The following is a 17,892-nucleotide window of genomic DNA, read 5'->3' as shown; positions in this document are numbered from 1 at the left end:
AACCTCATCATTCAGGGCCAGATTACTTTCTCTTCCCTTTAATGCACATCCTACTTTGCAGCTGTTGGCATGCGTTTATTGTGTTTCCCTTCTGCCTTCATTCCTTTCCTTTCTATTTTTGAAAGACGAAGTCTCGCCCATTCTTGTTAAAATGCAGTTTGTTTGCGGTTTCCACCATGAGTCCTTCACTATTAATCCCCAAACTGAAGACAGTTTTGTTAATACACATTTTTTTTTCTGATGAGTTTTATCTTTTATTCTCAGAAGGGTCTGTGACTTCAAAATTGTTGAGAGCCACTGCTTAGAGATTCAAGGCCTGTTTCCCATTTGTTGTGGTGCATCGTTTGAATTTTTGCCTTTCTCAAATTTGCCATTTTTCATATATTGTCTTTTAAATTTTATTTTAACGTGTTTTCTGTTGACAAAAACAGTATATAAGCAGTCGATTTATTTTTTCTCAAGAGTGCCAAGTTAATTCAATGGTAAAAGATGAGTTTTTGCAACAAATGGTGCTGGGAAAACTGTTTATCCAGTTGAATGAAAGAATGAAATTAGAGTCCTGCTTCACACCATCTACAAAAATTAACTCAAATTGGAAATTAACTAAATTTATGAGCTCAACTATAAAACAAAAACAAAAAAACCCCCACAGAAGTATAAATCTTTGTGACTTGGATTAGGCAATGGTTTCTTACATATGACATCAGAAGCATAAGTGACAAAAAAATACATACAAGTTGAGTAGCCTTTATCCCAAATGCTTGAGACCAGAAGTGTTTCAGGTTTCAGAATTTTTTGGATTTTGGAATATTTGTTTTACACTTCTCGGTTGAGCATCTCTAGTCTGAAACTTCGCAATACTCCAGTGATCATTTTGAGCATCATGTCGTGCTCAGAAAGTTTTGGATTTTGGAGCATTTTGGTTTTCAGATTTTCAGATTATGCATACTCAGCCTATGATTGGGCACATCATCAAAAGGATAAATGAATTCTATGCTGTTCCATTTTAAATTTTTTATACATAATTATTTCCAACTGGCCTATATATCTGATTGGCGTCCTTTAAAACTGAGTTTTCTCTTTCCTATACCACATACTATAATGTCTTCCATAAGTAGGGGCTGTTTAAATGTTTGTTATTAATGATTGTAGATAGATAAATGTGTTTGTTTAATTTTTTGCCTACTAAACTATTTGAAATTTAGCTCATCTTAGAAAAGTAGTCAATTTTTGGTGACAGCTTTATTGAGCATATACTTCACATAACCATACAATTCACCTTTTAAAGTATACAATTCAGTAGTTTTTAGTATACTCACAGGAGTTGTGCAGCCATTGCCACAATCAGTTTAAGAATATTTCCCTCATGACAAAAAGAAACCTTGTACCCTGTAGCAGTTATCTCTTCCATTCCTCCCAACCTAGGAAACGCTTAATCCACTTTTTTTCTTATGGATTTGTGTATTCTGGACATTTAGTCATATAAATCAAATCATAACATTGTGGTGTTTGGTGATTGGTTTCTTTCACTTAGCATAATGTTTTCAAAGTTACCCATGTTTTAGCATGTACCCATGTTTAGCAGAAAGAATGTACTTTATTATTCAGCAATAAAAAGGAATATTCTCTTTTTTGGGTATACAGATTGACATCTGAAATCTAAATGCTCTAAAATCTGAAACTATTTGAGTGCCAACCTGATACTCAAATGCTTACTGGAGCATTTTGGATTTTAGATTTCAGATTTGGGAAGCTTAGTTGGTAAGTATAATACAAATATTACAAAATCTCAAAACATCTGAAATCTGAAATAACATCTGGTCCCACATATTTTGGATAAGGGAGAGTCAACTATACCATTTTTTGTTTACCTCTTCATCTGTTGGCCATTTGGATTATTTTCACCTTTCTGGCTATTGGGAATAATGCTCTTCTAAACATTTGCGTGCAAGCTTCTGTTTGAATTCTGTTTTTACTTCTTTTGAGAAAGTGGAATTGACCTACCATTTGCTGGAATGGAATTCCTAGGACTGGAATTACTGGGTCATCTGGTAACTCTTGCATTTAAACTTTAGAAAACTACCTGATTGTTTTCCACAGTGGCTGCATGATTTTACCTTCCCACTGGTAGTGTGTGAGGGAGAGTCTCATTTACTCCATATTATCACCCACACTTGTGTCTTTTTTGATTATAGCCTATTCTAGTGTTGTGAAGCGGTATATCATCGTGGTTTTAATATGCATCTTCCTGATAGCTGATGAAGTAGAACATCTGTTATGTTCTTGTTGGCAATTTGTGTATCCTCTTAGAAGAAATGTCAATTTGACTCCTTTGACCCTTTAAAAATTTGGTCCCGTGTCAGATATGATCTACAGATATTTTCTCCCATTCTGTGGGTTGTCGTCATTTTCTTGATGGTGTCCTTTGCTGCACAAAACTTTTTAGTGTTGTGAAATTGAACTTATATTTATTTTGTTGCTTATACTTTTGTTTTCATTCCTAAGAAACCATTACCTCTCCAAGATTTCTTATTTTCTCCTGGGGGTCTTATAGTTAAAGCTATTTTTTTCCTCCTAAGAATTTTATAGTTAAAACCATTTTGCACTGATTTTTGAATATGGAGAAAAGTAACTAAAACTTTTGCAAATGAATAGAGATTTACAAAGTTATTTGCTTTCTGATTTTTAAATACCTAAATATATAAATTATATAGTTCAGTGGTATTCCTTCATTGACTGGCATATTACTAGAAATGAATGTCTGGCAAAGCCTAAACAATGGCATCTCATAAATAAGAGGAGGAATGTTAACTAGTACTACCTAATAATACAGAGTTTTGAGGAGCAAAGAGAAATATTCTCTTGTTTTAATTAAAATTTGCACACTCATTGGGCACTCTCTTTTATGTGTTGACTTTGGCTTTAGCAAATATATAAATGTGTTAAAGAGTGAATGCTCTTGAACTAAAGTAATAATTACCAACTTAGTAAAAATTTTATTAAGTGGTGAACCTTTCTTCCTTGACATTCATTGCTTATTCCTAAATTATACCTAAATATTTCAATTAATAATTCCCAGCAAAGGTAGAGTTACAACATAGATTGGGAAATGCTGAGTAGATACAGTTCCATAGTCTAGATACTACTGATCCAGATGGTGTTATTCAGTCATTAGCCCCTGAGTGTATATTGCTAGAATTTGATCATGATAGGGAACATTTTTTATTGTGGTAGAATGCATTTAACATAAACCTTATCATCTTAACTGTTTTAAGCATATAGTTCTGTAGTGGTAAGTACATTTATATTGTTGTGCAACCAACCTCCAGAAACTCTTTGCATCTTGTAAAACCGAAACTCTATACCCATTAAACAACCCCCATCCCTCTCATCTAACTCCCAAAAACCACTACTACCACTACTCTACTTGATCTTTTGAATTTGTCTACTTTAGGTACTTTATGTAAGTGGAATCATATAGAATTTATCTTTTTGTGACTAACTTATTTCACTTAGCATACTGTCTTTAGGGTTTATCCATGATGTAATTGTGTGTCAGAATTTCCTTTTTAATAAGAGTTAATATTTCATTGTATGGGTCATACCACATTTTATTTATCCATGTATCCATGGATAGACATTTGGGTTATTTTTACCTTTCGATTATCGTATTTAATGCTGCTGTGAACATGGGTTCATTATAGAATAGATCTGGTTAAGTTCCTGCTTTCAATTCTCTTGCGTGTGCACCTTGAAGTGGAATTGCTGAATTATATGGTAATTCTGTTTTTAATTTTTTGAGGAACTACCATATGATCATAATATCATTTTGGATTAAGTGTGATCTAATCTTACTTTCTTGTCCAAGACGTTAACCCATTTCAATACTGTTTCAAATGTCTAAGCTGTCTATATACTTTTATATATGGAAACATGAATGTTTTTAGGGTTGAGCATATGAGAAGTTTTGGGGTTGCAAATAGAGCTTTAGATTACCATAGCTTGTTTCCTTTGCCTAAAAACCAATTTGTAATAGAAACAGTATTGTGCTGATGGGCATAAAGGTAGTGAATACTATAAGGGGTTTAGACTTTTAAAAGGATTAAAATGCTATTAATAAGGGTGTGTATTTTTAAAGAAATATTTCCTAACAATTTGGAATTGTTCATTAATAGATTTCAGTATGGTATTCCTAATTAAATTTGCTTAGAAGATTATTTTAGCAGCTTAACTAAAATACTAGGTGTTGATACTTTAAAATCTGCTATTATGTTTTGGGTTTATGCTTTTCAGTGCTGACACTGACAATTTAATAATTTTGAGTAGATGTTTTTCTAAAATAGAATACATGATTCTCTGCCATCTTTAAGAATTTAATATAACCTTAATGATTCAGGTTTATTAATTTCAAAGTCAACATTAAATGATATCATATTCTTTTAAGATGGATATAAAGCTTTTGTGATCCAGTGCTGAAATGTCTACCACTGAATCTTTGGAGTTCCTGTATTTTCTCGATAGTTTTTTATTTATTTTTTATTTGCTGCCAGTGGGCCTGCCTTAGTAGCCTCACTTCCCCATGTGATTTGCTATTTTTAAATTACTATAATTTTGGAAATGAATTAACCAAGCTTGATGAGCTAAATAGAGTAAATGTTTTTGTTTTTTTTTAATCAGACTTACTTCTGGCAGAATAAATGTATTCTTGAGTAAAGATTTCATTGATCATTTTGCATATCAATATCATGAGAGACTTTATTATATGAATTGACTACTTAGAAAGTTTGCAGTAAGCCCTCTAACTTCAGACTGTTCTCTGAGTAGGTGATTTATGCTTTATGAGAACTTGGTGTTTCTAATCATAACATATAGAGTTCTTCTCCTTTTATTGAGTAATAGATAATAAAAGATAACACAGTAATAGTGTTATCATTACCAAATTGTATATGGCTTAGAAAGTGTAAGTTACTTTTACTTTTTTCCCCTTCAGGTATTTAATGAGCAGGGTTAACATGTGTGATAGGTTGTCTGAGTCTGGCACCTTAGCTGCAATCTCTATATTAACTGGTTCATGGAAGCAGTAAATTGGTGTAAGTTATTAGCTGTTATAAAACAAGGGAAGGAGGCGATGAGATTTTTCACTTCATTATTATTATTGGCCTCCAGAAAGTTGTATTCTATGCTAAATACTTGTCATTAAGAATTCAGAGAAGTAGAATTATCAAGACCTGCCCTATTTTATCTTTTTTCATTATTTTCTTTCAAAACTTTGAAGTTGTTTTCAAAGATGAATAAGAAAATGGTGTTCATTATCACCAGTTTATAGTGGTTTAAGTATATTCAGTATTCCAAATATTGTTGCTGGAAGGCCTAAATCTGGGAGCTAGAGTCACTTAGCACAGAATCAAAATTCACTGTCATACATACTAAGCTTAGATTCAGCTACTGTATAATCTTCCTGGTTTGTGCCTACAGACTTACAAGCTGCTTGGATTTAGTTACTTGGAGATTCAATTATTGAGGAATGCAAAATATTTGTGTTTTAACCTCAATTTAACTCCCCATTTGGTTACCTGTCTTGTTTTCCTTTTGCCCAGTTACAGCCCATGGGAATCATAACTATACAAACGCACTTTACCCCTTCTTTTACTCTTCAAGAGGGGAAAATTGTCAGAATGATAGCCAATTACCACAGAAAGATATACCCAGTTTGTCTTTTGCTTATTTGCTTACTTTGCACTTCACACCATATATACTGCCTTGGTACCTCTTCCAGTTGCAGACTTATTATTATTATAGGTGGCAGCCTATTAATAGCAACTTCGGAGCAAGCATAACTATCTAGCAACATAAGGGCTTTCCTGGGTGCCTGCCACACCTGATCATGCGCTGCCAATTCATGACACGAGAGCAGCTAACAGCTGCGGAGAGGAAGAAAGCCAGTGGGCAGTTTGGTGACATGGTTGGTTTCAGTGTTAAGTGAGATTCAGTGATATAGCAGGTACAGATCTCTAAAAATGAACCACTGGGCTGCGAGCATGGGATCACTGTTTTCTTTCTGATTAAAACTCAGGTTACAGATTTTTAGTAGTCTTACTTTGACAACCGGTAAATCAGAAATTGAATTCTGTTCAACAGGGTCTTGAGGCTTGTAGTTTGGTGCACTGCTTTACTTTAACATGTGTTTTCCAGTTGGATTTGCCAGTGTGTGTGCCCAAGAATATACACTTACAAACCCTCACATACTTTATTAATTTTCCTTCATTTATGATTTGTTCATCATGCAGTGCTCGTATCTTGTCAAAGATACTGTCTTGTAAATTAACAGTAAATGAGAATAGTTAGAACCGCCCAGTCTATGGAATGATAAAAAGTCCCTCATTACCTACATATATAAGTTTGAAAAGATGTGCTGTTCTCACCCTCAGTTACACAGCCAGGTGTGGTGTGTCTTCCACTGAATACTGCTTTTTATTCTAGAAGGTCGGACTTGTTAGCCTGTAGTTAAACACTTCATACAAAGTTACTTTCAAAAGTGTTTATTTCAAAGTCTAATTGAGTTATAGTAGAGATAAAATTTATTTTAAGGATAATCTTGCTTCCTTTATACTGTCATTATGTGCTTGATTGAATTAAGGAATTCATATTTAGTTTTACTTTTCTTAAAAGTTGCAAAATTGTTTTTTTCCCTAGGAAGATGAGAATGTGCCCACTGCTCCTGATCCTCCAAGTCAGCCTTTACGTGGGCATGGGACAGGCTTTTGCTTTGATTCCAGGTAATTTTCTCTTTCCTTTGTAGAATTTGGATTACATAGACCAGTAGTTCTCAAAGTATGTTCCCTGGGAACTTGTTACAAATGCACATATTTGGTCCTGGCTGACTGAACCAGAAATTTCAGGTGTAGGGTCCAGCAGTACGTGTTTTAACGTACCCTCTGGCTGATTCTGATGCATGCAGTCATTGGAGAACCTGTGCCATAAAAACCCTTTGCTGTCAAACCAAATGCACTGTTGGGAAACTGAGAGTTGTATTCATCCTTAAAGTTTACAAAAGGCATTTTTTATTAGTGCAAATTTGAAAAATTCTTAGCACTAAGCCTCATTTCACATAAATGCGATTAGATTTGAGGGGTTTTAATGAAATAAAGGTTTTTGTCAATCTAATTGTAAGACTAAGTTTAGAGGCTGTATAAGTGGATTACACAATTGTCTATAGCAAGCATCTAGAAGCAGAAAAAGGTTTCTGGAGGAACTAGAGACTTTCAAGGTAGGTTGTTTAGTATGAATATCAGCTAACTAGATAAATGTACCCTTGTTATATGCTGACAGTTACTGTTAATACATAAGTAATTTTCATTTTCCTCTTTCTTCAAGCTTTGATGTTCACAAGAAGTGTCCCCTCTGTGAAGTAATGTTCCCTCCCAATTATGATCAGAGCAAATTTGAAGAACATGTTGAAAGCCACTGGAAGGTGTGCCCAATGTGCAGCGAGCAGTTCCCTCCTGACTATGACCAGCAGGGGTTCGAAAGGCATGTTCAGACCCATTTTGATCAGAATGTGCTAAATTTTGACTAGTTACTTTTTATTTTGAGTTAATACAATATAGCAGTTTAAAAAAATCACCTCAAATAACCCACTGAGGAGACCACTAAGTGTCACTGTCATGCACTCTCTACTGCACTTTTTCTGACCAAGAGCTACTTTGAGTTTGGTGGTAGTAGGATCAGGGTCATCTTCTGCTTATCAATAAATGTAATTTTAATCTTGTTAATCTTACCTGCTTTAAGAGATGTTCTTGTGTATTCACATCTTTATTTATTCCCCAGTTTGCAGAATTGTATGAATAAAGGAAACAAGGATTATTTTAAATGTTACCGCACTAAAAAAAAAAGTGTGTATGTAGTAGTGTGCTAGATTATTTAGCAGAATATTTACAAGTTTCTGTTGACCTTGTTGATTGAGCATGACTACTAAATATTATGTAATAAAAAGCATTTATCATAACAGTCTCGTGAAGTAATTCTTTGAATACAGAAGGTTCCATAATTTAGCTCATGAAGCATTGTTAATACTTAAAAGTGGAGCTGCAAGTCAAATGAGACCATACTTGCAAATATACTTTTCATATGTGAAATGTTGGCTTTAGGAATTAATAGAGGGCATATTTTGATATTTTTATGAAAAAAATTGAGACTAACCTGAATGATTATTTTTAAGTCATCTTGAAGTTGTATTTATACCTACTGGGAAAATGAAACAAGATATATCAGTACAATCGTTTTCATGTTAAATGATCTCATAGCAGTGGTGTTTGTGGTATGGCATAAAATCATAAGAGTGTATATCAGTATCTTTTTCACATTTTCCTCAGGAGAATATTACTTTGGGATATTCTCAGTAATTAAAAATATGTAATGTATAAACCCAAATTAATGTGTTTCTAAAGTGGTGTTTCTCTTGTATGGTACTCTCACCAACATTAAAGAGGACACATTTTCTGAGCTCTGTAATTTCATCTTTGTCAAATTTATTTGTGAGAGTTTCTCACTAACCTAGCATCTTGAGCATCTTGGTTTGGCCCTTTAAGATACTTTTGAACTGTATTCCTTTCTCTCTCATAATGTGCATGTTAAGAATTTACAGTACCAACTCTTGACTTTGCTGCTTTTGTAATTATCAAAATACTTCTGGGCAAACTAGCTATTTAAGATGTTGACCTGATATGTAGACTTGGTGGCATTTGGGGGTGCTATATGTGAACTGCAATATATCATGTCACTTATATTTGTTGGAGCAGAATTTGTGTATTGTTGGAATCCTTTAAAAGGTTTTTGAGTCTAGGGCAAAACTGGTATTAGACATTCAGCTGTTGGGCTGTGGCATTCCTAGGAGGCAGTCGCGTTAAAGACTCCAAGTTTCAGCTTCCTGATAGGTTATATGACAAGATGAATATATTCAGGTAAATTACGTTCAACATGAGCATTTTTGTTGCAGTTACAATTATGGACCAAGCTAAACTAAAAGTATCCTTTGAATATTACAGAATTAGTATTAGAGAAATGAGAGTATTTATCTTACTTGCCTAGAAATGATTTTTATTTTTATTTTATTTTATTTTTGAGTTGGAGTCTCACTCTGTCGCCCAGACTGGAGTGCAGTTGCTGCTTCCAGCCACCGCAGCCTCGACCTGCTGGGCTCCGGCGATCCTTCCACCTCAGCCTTCCAAGTAGCCGGAATTACAGGCATGCGCTACCACGCCCGGCTGATTTTTTGATTTATTGTAGAGATGAGGTCTCGCTGCCCAGGCGGGTCTCGAACCTGCGGACTCAGGCAATTCACTCACCTCAGCCTCCCAAAGGTGCGGGATTACAGGCTGAGCCACCGAGCCCGGCTAGAAATGATTTTTAAATAGTTTTTGGGCCTAAGGTTAAGATAAATAATTTGTTATTGATAGAAAAGGAATGCAGTCTAATCTAAGCAAACATGTAAGGGAATAAAATCTACATGCATCAACTAAATTCTGCAGAATAACAGGCAGCCTAAGACAGAAAAGGCACTGAATGGAAATGTTAGTTCTCACGGTAAACTTGATGATGGTTTTCATAATGGACACTAATGAAAATAAAGAGCCATGTTCATTCTGGGTCAGAGGCAGTTTATTTTAAACGTGATTTCATTTACATTTATAAGCAGCTTTTCTTGACAGGAATTTTGATTAAGTTGCCTTCAGTTATAAAACAAACCTTTGTCGCTTTCAAACGTAATGTGCTCTGTCCCCAACAAAACATATGAAAATATAATTTAAAGCACAATTTTCACAGACACAGTACAATACATTCACTATACACGGTATAACAAAATATTCCCATCCTTACCTGTTTAGTAATACTGTCACAATGAATAAGTAAATAGAAATTGGAATTTTTTTATTGAAATAAATTTAACATGCACAATGACTATTTTATGACTGTTTAGCTGTTGAACTACTGATCCAGCCTACATTTCTTGCACTAGAAGGAGCAAAGCTAAATAATAATTGCTGGCCTAAAAATTTTTTGGTCAATTATAGGTAGATATGAAATAGCCAAGTAGGGCTTTCTTACCCACCAACTAGTTGCTTCTCATGTCTGGATCACCCTTTTAAGCACAGGAGAACACTGTATATTCAGGACCAACACCACTCTTCAGAGATCTGAGCAAATTTTTAGAGGGCAATGTCTTCATAAATACTTTAAAATCCCTCATTATGAGGGATTCATAACTTATGAATATAGAAGCTAACTCATCTGGCTAACAGAATTGTCATCCTTTCAAAATGTATGAAAATTGAGGAGGGACCCCTGCTTCCCAGCTATGTGTAACATAAGACTTTTCATCAAATGGGAACGTGGGAAGAAACTTACTTTATAAGCAAACTGAGTTTGCTTTTCACCAGTTTGTTTTGTGGGCAGTTAACTGTCTCAAAGCCATGTTTATTGCATAATTAGGCAACTGGTAAACTCTGTGTTTAAGGAATAGCACTTGGGAGAAAAGAACACTCAAGGCATGATGGTACTGTCGGTGAGGAAAAACTTCAGGAATGGTCCAGATGTAGGTTACTCTAACGGGTCATATTAGTCACTCGTTTCACCACCTGCTGCAAGAAGCACTTAATTGTCAATAAGGCTCATTTTCATATTTCGGCAAAATGTTTTATAAAGCTAAACAGACATTTCCAGTAGGAATGCAGACATCTACAACATGGAAAAAGTGCCTTTAAAAAAAGCCTTTGAGCGTGAAGAAGAGGCAGTAGGGGCCTTAACAAAAATGTTACTTGAAACGTGCTTAGAATTTGAGTTCTGATTTGCATCCCACAGGTTTGCTTAGGGCAGTGGCTGCAAGAATTGGCAACACATGAATGTTCAATTGTTGGCAATAGAGAACTACAAAGTGCTTTAAAACGTCATCTGAAGATAAAGACATAACTAAATTTCACACACACAAAATTTGCACTTCTTTAAAAGTGTTTCCTAACAGATTTCAGGGAAAAGTGTATCACTAAATTGGTATCTTGGTCCACAAATATCAATAGGCATAAACTGAATCCTTTGCACACAGCAGGCACTCAATGAATGTGTGTTAAATTAATGAGGAAACTGAACAGACTTATTTTGTACAAAAATGCCATGTATAACACTAAAATGACTGGTAAGTCAGATGGCGAGATTTTCAGCTTTTTAAAGGGCAAAAGGATTTGCAAGATAATATAAAACACAAAGCACACCTTTTTATGTATGTCATTTAAATATGAAAATATTTTTAGCATATTATGTTAAACATTCTTTTTTTTATTTATATTTCCATTACCTAAAGTCTTTCTACTCACAAATACTAACTCCATTATGTAAGGCATGGTAACCAGTTTGATAATGAAGGTATTATTTTGGTTTGAACATACATGAGTTGATGTGTTGAAAAACTTCAATCACATTACAATCTTGGAAAAAAAATCTCAGTGCCAGCCCCTCCTCCCCCCAGTTGATACACTGCAATACGACTAAACTATGCAACATGCCCTCAGTTTTATTTTGTTTTGGGGGAAATGTGCTGAAAAACCTAGAGCTTTTTTTGTTTAGCACCTTATATCAAAGTAATGAAAATGGGTATGATGATTACATGTGCAAATGTACAAAATCATTAACTCTACAAAGATACATCATTCCAAAATTACAGAAAAAATTTAAAGCATGCATTTAATTCTTTTTCTTTAAAGGGTTGCTGAGTGCTTCCCCTGAAAAAAAGGTGGCTGTTTTCAAAATCAGCAACTGCTGGTGAGGATTTCTTGGCACAGTTATGACCAGCATGTTATTGCTGCATCTTCCTGATAATCTCAGCCGACACTGGGGGATGGAAATTGATTGTGTGGTGCCGCAGGCCCTGAGCTGTCTTGTAACTCTTCCCACACCGACATTTGAATGGTTTGCGGACACGAATCTGTGTTCTGTGACCATTCTTAGCGTGGTACTTTATGCCATTCACATTCTGTGGAGGAGACAAATATATTACTTATTAGATGGAGTCACAGAATGTCTGTCAAACTTGAGAAAACTCACGATGGGTCTGGGCTGCAGTGAAGACACCGGGGAGGCAGCTGTTTAGAGAGTGGGCTCCCACAAGGACTCTGGTTGTGACCCTTCAAGGGTGGTCTGGCATGTCAGTCATGGGCCATACAGACCGTCGCACACAGTGACACAAGGAGATTGCAAGTGTGCCTCAATTACTCTGAAAGGACTGAATTCTTCACATTTTTATATAAAATACATATCTAGGCCTCTCCGACTAAGGAAAACCATCCCTGAGTCTTTTTTCCATTCTGAAGAAAGTTAACAGTGAGTAATCCTATAGAAAGATAATCAGGATGACCAATAAAATATCCTTCTAAAGAAAAAGACAGATTAGGGCACACCTCAAAGTATGAGACTTGTCTACGTTTTTTATTTGGAAATTCCGTTTACGTCTTGCTTCTAGACAACTGTGGTAACAGTTCCCTAGCACGTCCCTAGAATTTTTGTCCATTTCCTGCTCTGCATTAAGCTGGTGTCGCTGATGCCACCATGGGAATTGTTTCTCAAATCCTCTGCTCCAGCCTAGCTGCACATGTCAAATAAGCACCTGTGGTCAGTCTGAGCCCTACCTTTACCTAAGGATTACATTCCAAGCACACAATGAACACTAACAGTTTTAGGTTATTTATGTAATGTTAGTCTTACCAACAAAATGCTAAGACTGGATTTCTAAGTGTCTGGATGTTAAGATTAGCAAAATGCTTTCTGGATTTCTGATAATTGCTTTTGCTGGCTCACCAACACTATGTAAGAGTCCGTTCTATGTGAGACTCCTTGTTAAATGCAGATTTAACAAACACTATTGCTCATCCCAATGAAATGGTGAGGAAAGGGGCTCAGGTCTTAAGTAACTGGTAGAAGATTTGAGAAAGAATGGCAGAGGTGATGCTTGAGCACAGGCCTTCGTTTCCAAGCCGGCTATGCCAGAAGAGAGTGAGGGAATAGAGAAGAAATGGCCTGAGACATGCAGTTGCTGAGCAGAGATTAATTGAAGAGCAGGCTGTTTCCTAAAACGTCACCTAAATTCAGTCCTACTGGGCCCAGTCTGAAGCCCAACTAAGGGATTCCAACACAATCTTGTTCCCATTCCTCACAGGATAGTTCTCACTGAGCTCCAAGGAAACAGTTCCTTACTGTTGTTTCAAGGGTATCTAGCACAGTGCCTGGCACACAGTAGATGCTCAATATGTTTTTGTGCCTCACTGTTCCGGAAGAAGTTGAGAGAGTTGCTATTAAAGATGTTTGGTGGTTATTATGACTACATTTCCCTCTTAGATATTTTTGAGAATATTTTTGAGAAGTCCTTTGGTAGAGAATCCTGTTTGACTGTTGAACTCAAGGGTGCCAAGCAGTCACCAGTAGGCTATGTTCAGAGTCCGGAGGTTGCCCAGTGAGTTGAAGCAGAAGGACAGATACCATGTTCTGAACGCCTGGCTCTGGGCCTTCCTGCATCTACCCTCTCATGCGAGCAAGGAAGGACCTCACCTGTGTTGTTAAAAGGCATGCTGGGGGTCAGAGCTTGTGGGGCAGGTTGAATCAGGCCCACTGAGCATGAGATGGGGAGCTACACCCTGTTGCCCCCTGCATGTTCCAGCCATCCCAGCTGAGGCTAAGGCACAGGCATGTGCATCAAGAGGCCCACTTGTGCATCTAGCCCACAGGAGCCCTCGATGACTCCAGCCCTAGGTGGTGTCTTACAGAACTGCATGAGGGCCGAGGTGAGTGGATTGCCTGAGCCTGCAGGTTCGAGACCCGCCTGGGCAACTTGGCGAGACCGCATCTCCACAATAAATAAAAAAATCAGCCGGGCCTGGTAGCACGCACCTGTAGTTCCAGCTACTTGGAAGGCTGAGGCGGAAGGATCGCCGGAGCCCAGCGGGTAGAGGCTGCGGTGGCCGGGAGCGGCCACTGCACTCCAGTCTGGGCGACTGAGTGAGACTCCAACTCAAAAAAAAAAAAAAAAACTGCAAGAGAACCACTTCCGGTGAGAGCCAGGCAAGCCACAGAAGTGTGACAAATAACTGTTTAAAGCTGGAAGGAGAGAGAGAGAAAGGGAGGGAATAATAAAATTAAGACTATTAACAAAAACTTCTGGCTGGGTCCAGTGGCTTATGCTTGTAATCTCAGCGCTTTGGGAGGCTGAGGCGCAAGGATCACTTGAGCCAGGAGTTCGAGACTAGCCTGGATAACAAAGTGAGACTTCATCTCTAAGAAACATTTAAAAAACCTATATGGGTGTGGTGGTATGTGCCAGCAGTCCCAGCTACTTGGGAGGCTGAAGCAGGAGGATCATCTGAGTCCAGGAAGTTCACTCCAGCCTAGGAGACAGGCCCCAACTCAAAAAAAACAAAAACAAAAAACATGTTGATATAATTCCTGTTAACATGAATTATTTCCTTTCAGTATTTTTTCTAACATATATAAAATAAATTTGTGCCTTTTCCCCACTTACTGTTACTTTGTAAGCATTCCCTCACCATTAAGTGTTTTTTAATTTTGTTAAATAGGCTGCTGTGTATGTAGATCTGCCTGTCTACTGCTGAAGAAGACAGCGGAAGACTCCTTCAGAGAAACTTACATGGGGGGGCTGGCTCTGTTTTACACTTCTTAAAAGAAAGTTACAAAACATCTTCAATGCTCACCATTCTAACAAATTATCAAAGGAAAAACTGGTCGGGTGCAGTGGCTCACACCTGTAATCCCAGCACTTTGGGAGGCCGTGGCAGGAGGATTGCTTGAGCCCAGGAGTTAGAGACCAGCTTGGGCACCATAGTGAGACCTCATCTCTAAAAAAACCCAAAGTTTAGCCAGGTGTGGTGGTGTATGCCTGCAGTCCCAGCTACTCAGGAGGCTGAGATGAAAGGCTGGCCTGAGTCCAGGAAGTTGAGGCTGCAGAGAGCTATGATTGTACCACTGCACTCTAGCCTGGACAACAGAGTGAGACTCTGACTTACGAAAAACAAAAACAAAAAAACCACGCCTCAATGTACTTCAACCCATATTTAAACCCAATTATGAGGTGGGGAAGTCTTTCTTTTCCAGAAGGATCGATGGCGCCTGGCCTGGAATGCCTCTGGATGAATCCAAGGAATGGCCCCTGCCACTGCTTCGGGATTCCACATTTTCCTCTCTCCCCTTTTGCATTTCGCCTTTATTCCTCTGTCTTTTGAGCATGGACCATATCCAAGACCTGTGCTGGGTGCTGTATAGGTGACAGTAAGCTTTAAGGGTCATGGGGCAACAAGAGAGACGGCACCTCAATGTCGAAAGAGCACTTGGGAAGGTGACAGGATGACAACTTTGCCTTCGAGGCGGGGTCCGTCTGGGAGTTTGGTAAGGGATCTCAGAGGAGGTGGCCCTTGCACTGTGGCCTTGAGAAAGGAGCGGAATTAAAATGAGAGACATGGATGGAGAGAGGAAGGTGTGGGGGACCAGAATATGCCACCCCGAAAGGTACCCCTGCTGGAAGGATTGTTCAGCATCTGCAAGAGAGCTCGCTGCCCCCCTCTGCCTAAAAACAGGACATATGTTCACAAAGACAAAAGGTTTCGTACCCCCATCTTTCAGGGGGAACAGGGGTGAACCACTGAAGACCCTTAATAGCCTAGAGATGGAACCAGGGGATCTATGCTAACAAGCTTCGCTCACAAGCCTTTGTCTGCCTTCCCACAAGTTGCTGCTTCTGGAGACTCAAGGTCCCTTTCCTTTGTCTCGTCACTTCTCTGGAATGTACTTTTCTTTGTGGAAGATGCTGTACAAGCTGGGAACTCAAAGCCACCTTTCTGAGAACTACTCATTCTCATAGAAATATGAAAGAGACATGTGAATACACTTGTTTTTCTCTTGTTAATCTCTCTCTTGTTACAGGATCTGTTACAACTAAGAATTTGTGATCGTTGAGGAAAAAATCTTTTTCCTCCCCTGCAAAGGGAAGGGAGTAGCCTAGGCTAAGGACTTGGCATGAGAAAAAAATGATGAGACTTAGCTCTACTGCTGGCTCCTCTCCCACTTCTACAGGGGTGTGACATCTGGGGAGTTAGGAACCTCGTCTTCTCTCGGCCCTGTAATGCCAGTGTCATGGTGAGGACAGCTGATCTGGAATCAGTGCCCAAGAGGCTACACTGGCTAGAGACTCCTGCCAACAGGAGAAAGAAGGGAAGAAAAGTCTGACTTGCTCTGGGAACAAACAAGACGGTGACACTTCTGGATTCTGTGCGGCTCCACCATCCACCAGCTCACTGCACCCTTTTTTCACTCGTACCCAAGCCAACAAGTGCAGTCAACAAGAAGAAAAAATTAATCACATTAGAGAACACCACTGCCCAACAGCCAATAACTTCCGAGCAGAAAGAGTCAAACCAAAACTTTAGGGAATATGACCATGCTCACCTCAAGCACATGGTTAGAAGGAGTATCGTTACATGTCTGCTCATGGCCTGTGCATCATGACTTGGCAATCTGGCTCAGAAAAGGAAGCACACGCTTCCCTCGTGGAGATCGGGACCCCCAGTCGCCACCCATGTCATCTGTCAGTGAGGGGTGCTGAAGCTGGTGGCTTCTGCTGCCCAAGGTTCACTGGATTTTCTCTTGTCCTTAGATGGAAAGAGGACACTCAAAAATGAACCTATGAACCCAGACAGAAGACCGAAGGGGGAAATTGCTGGAAACCCAAGAGAACAAAAAGCAGAAGAATAATGACAAGAAAATAGAATGACGAGGGGAAAAGGAAAAGAAAAAGAAAGGAAGCTAGAAGAGAGAGAATGCCTCACCCTCTGTGATCAGGAGAAAGGCTGTAGTTTATGTTCCTCTTTTTTTGGCCAGAGGTCGACCTCAGTACAGGCCATTATTTTGCTCCTTCTTTTAACATGGCTGACAGGCAAGACATGCCTTAAACAGTGTTCAGGCCCTTGAGGGAAAGCAGCACAATGGCCACAGCAAGGAGGGACAGCTTGGGCATAACATAGGGAACCGGCACCCAGAGCAGGCCAGGGACGATGATGCCTTCTCTGTCAAGCTTTATCTCCCGTGAAAGAAAGAAGGAAAAACTCTCTCTCTGTGATGCAGAGCTGCCCTCTGGGAAAATGAGATCGTCTAAGGATCCTGCAGGCGCTCTGCATCCTGTGGTAACAACAGGGCGGCCCTTCCCTGCTCCCACCTCCAGGCCTTCACAACATACGGAAAACGCACAGGTGCCTTCTGAGGCCTGCTCTGACCTGAACACAGTCATTCTCAGCAACCCCGACAGACTGCTTACATGCATCCCGGGGGTTCATTTCACATTAAACAAGGAGCATCTGGACTTGGCATGACAGGATTTTAACAGTACACAGCACAGGTGAAACCTTGTACCTTTCTGGTACATTCGTGCAATAGCAGCTATGAAACATACTGAAGTCGATTTTTTTTAGTGTTCAGAGAGACATATTTAAGAAGGGGCAATATAAAAAGTGCTTATGCTATCGCACATCTTTCAAGCCTTTTTAAAAAAGTCAGTCTGCTGAGCTATGAGTAAATTAGCATATCATCAAACGTGCCAGGTACATTTCTGAATTTTTATTTCTATCTCAGTTGGATTTTAAAGAGCTGCTAACACCTCAAGGGAAAATCTGCAATTTTGTTTTTTTAAATGCTCTCTGGACCCACATCAGAATATTGTGGGCGTTTCTCATTGTTTTGTCCCTTTGAGTTTTCTTGATAGAAAATTTAGCATCCCTGGCTGCCCATGACACCTGGAGTCAGGCCCTCAGAGACACGGGTCAACAGCGAGGAGGCTCAAGATGAAGTGGG

The 17,892-nt window shown here is 38.6% G+C and overlaps 2 protein-coding genes across 7 annotated transcripts in view; one reads left to right on the top strand and one right to left on the bottom strand.

The window, feature by feature from the left end:
• The window catches only part of TAX1BP1 (Tax1 binding protein 1), a 95,050-nt gene extending 86,548 nt beyond the window's left edge, over positions 1-8,502 (top strand). For 4 of the 5 annotated variants that reach the window (XM_021713913.1, XM_021713912.1, XM_008060990.1 and 1 more), the window contains 2 exons: positions 6,694-6,776; positions 7,375-8,502. In XM_021713913.1, coding sequence (XP_021569588.1) covers positions 6,694-6,776; positions 7,375-7,576 — 285 coding nt within the window. In that variant the 3' untranslated portion in view covers positions 7,577-8,502. The remainder of the gene's footprint in view (positions 1-6,693; positions 6,777-7,374) is intronic. The other variant, XM_021713914.1, reaches the window with a different exon arrangement.
• Positions 8,503-9,639: 1,137 nt separating this feature from the next.
• The window catches only part of JAZF1 (JAZF zinc finger 1), a 171,670-nt gene continuing 163,417 nt past the window's right edge, over positions 9,640-17,892 (bottom strand). Inside the window, exon 5 of one of the 2 annotated variants that reach the window (XM_021713915.1) lies at positions 9,640-12,022. In XM_021713915.1, the coding sequence (XP_021569590.1) occupies positions 11,846-12,022 (177 nt within the window). In that variant the 3' untranslated portion in view covers positions 9,640-11,845. The remainder of the gene's footprint in view (positions 12,023-17,892) is intronic. The other variant, XM_021713916.1, reaches the window with a different exon arrangement.

This window comes from Carlito syrichta, unplaced genomic scaffold (genome assembly GCF_000164805.1).
Source record: "Carlito syrichta isolate Samal-C Ts95f unplaced genomic scaffold, Tarsius_syrichta-2.0.1 Scaffold304800, whole genome shotgun sequence".
NCBI lineage: Eukaryota > Metazoa > Chordata > Mammalia > Primates > Tarsiidae > Carlito > Carlito syrichta.
This window is presented reverse-complemented; position numbering and strand designations above follow the sequence as displayed.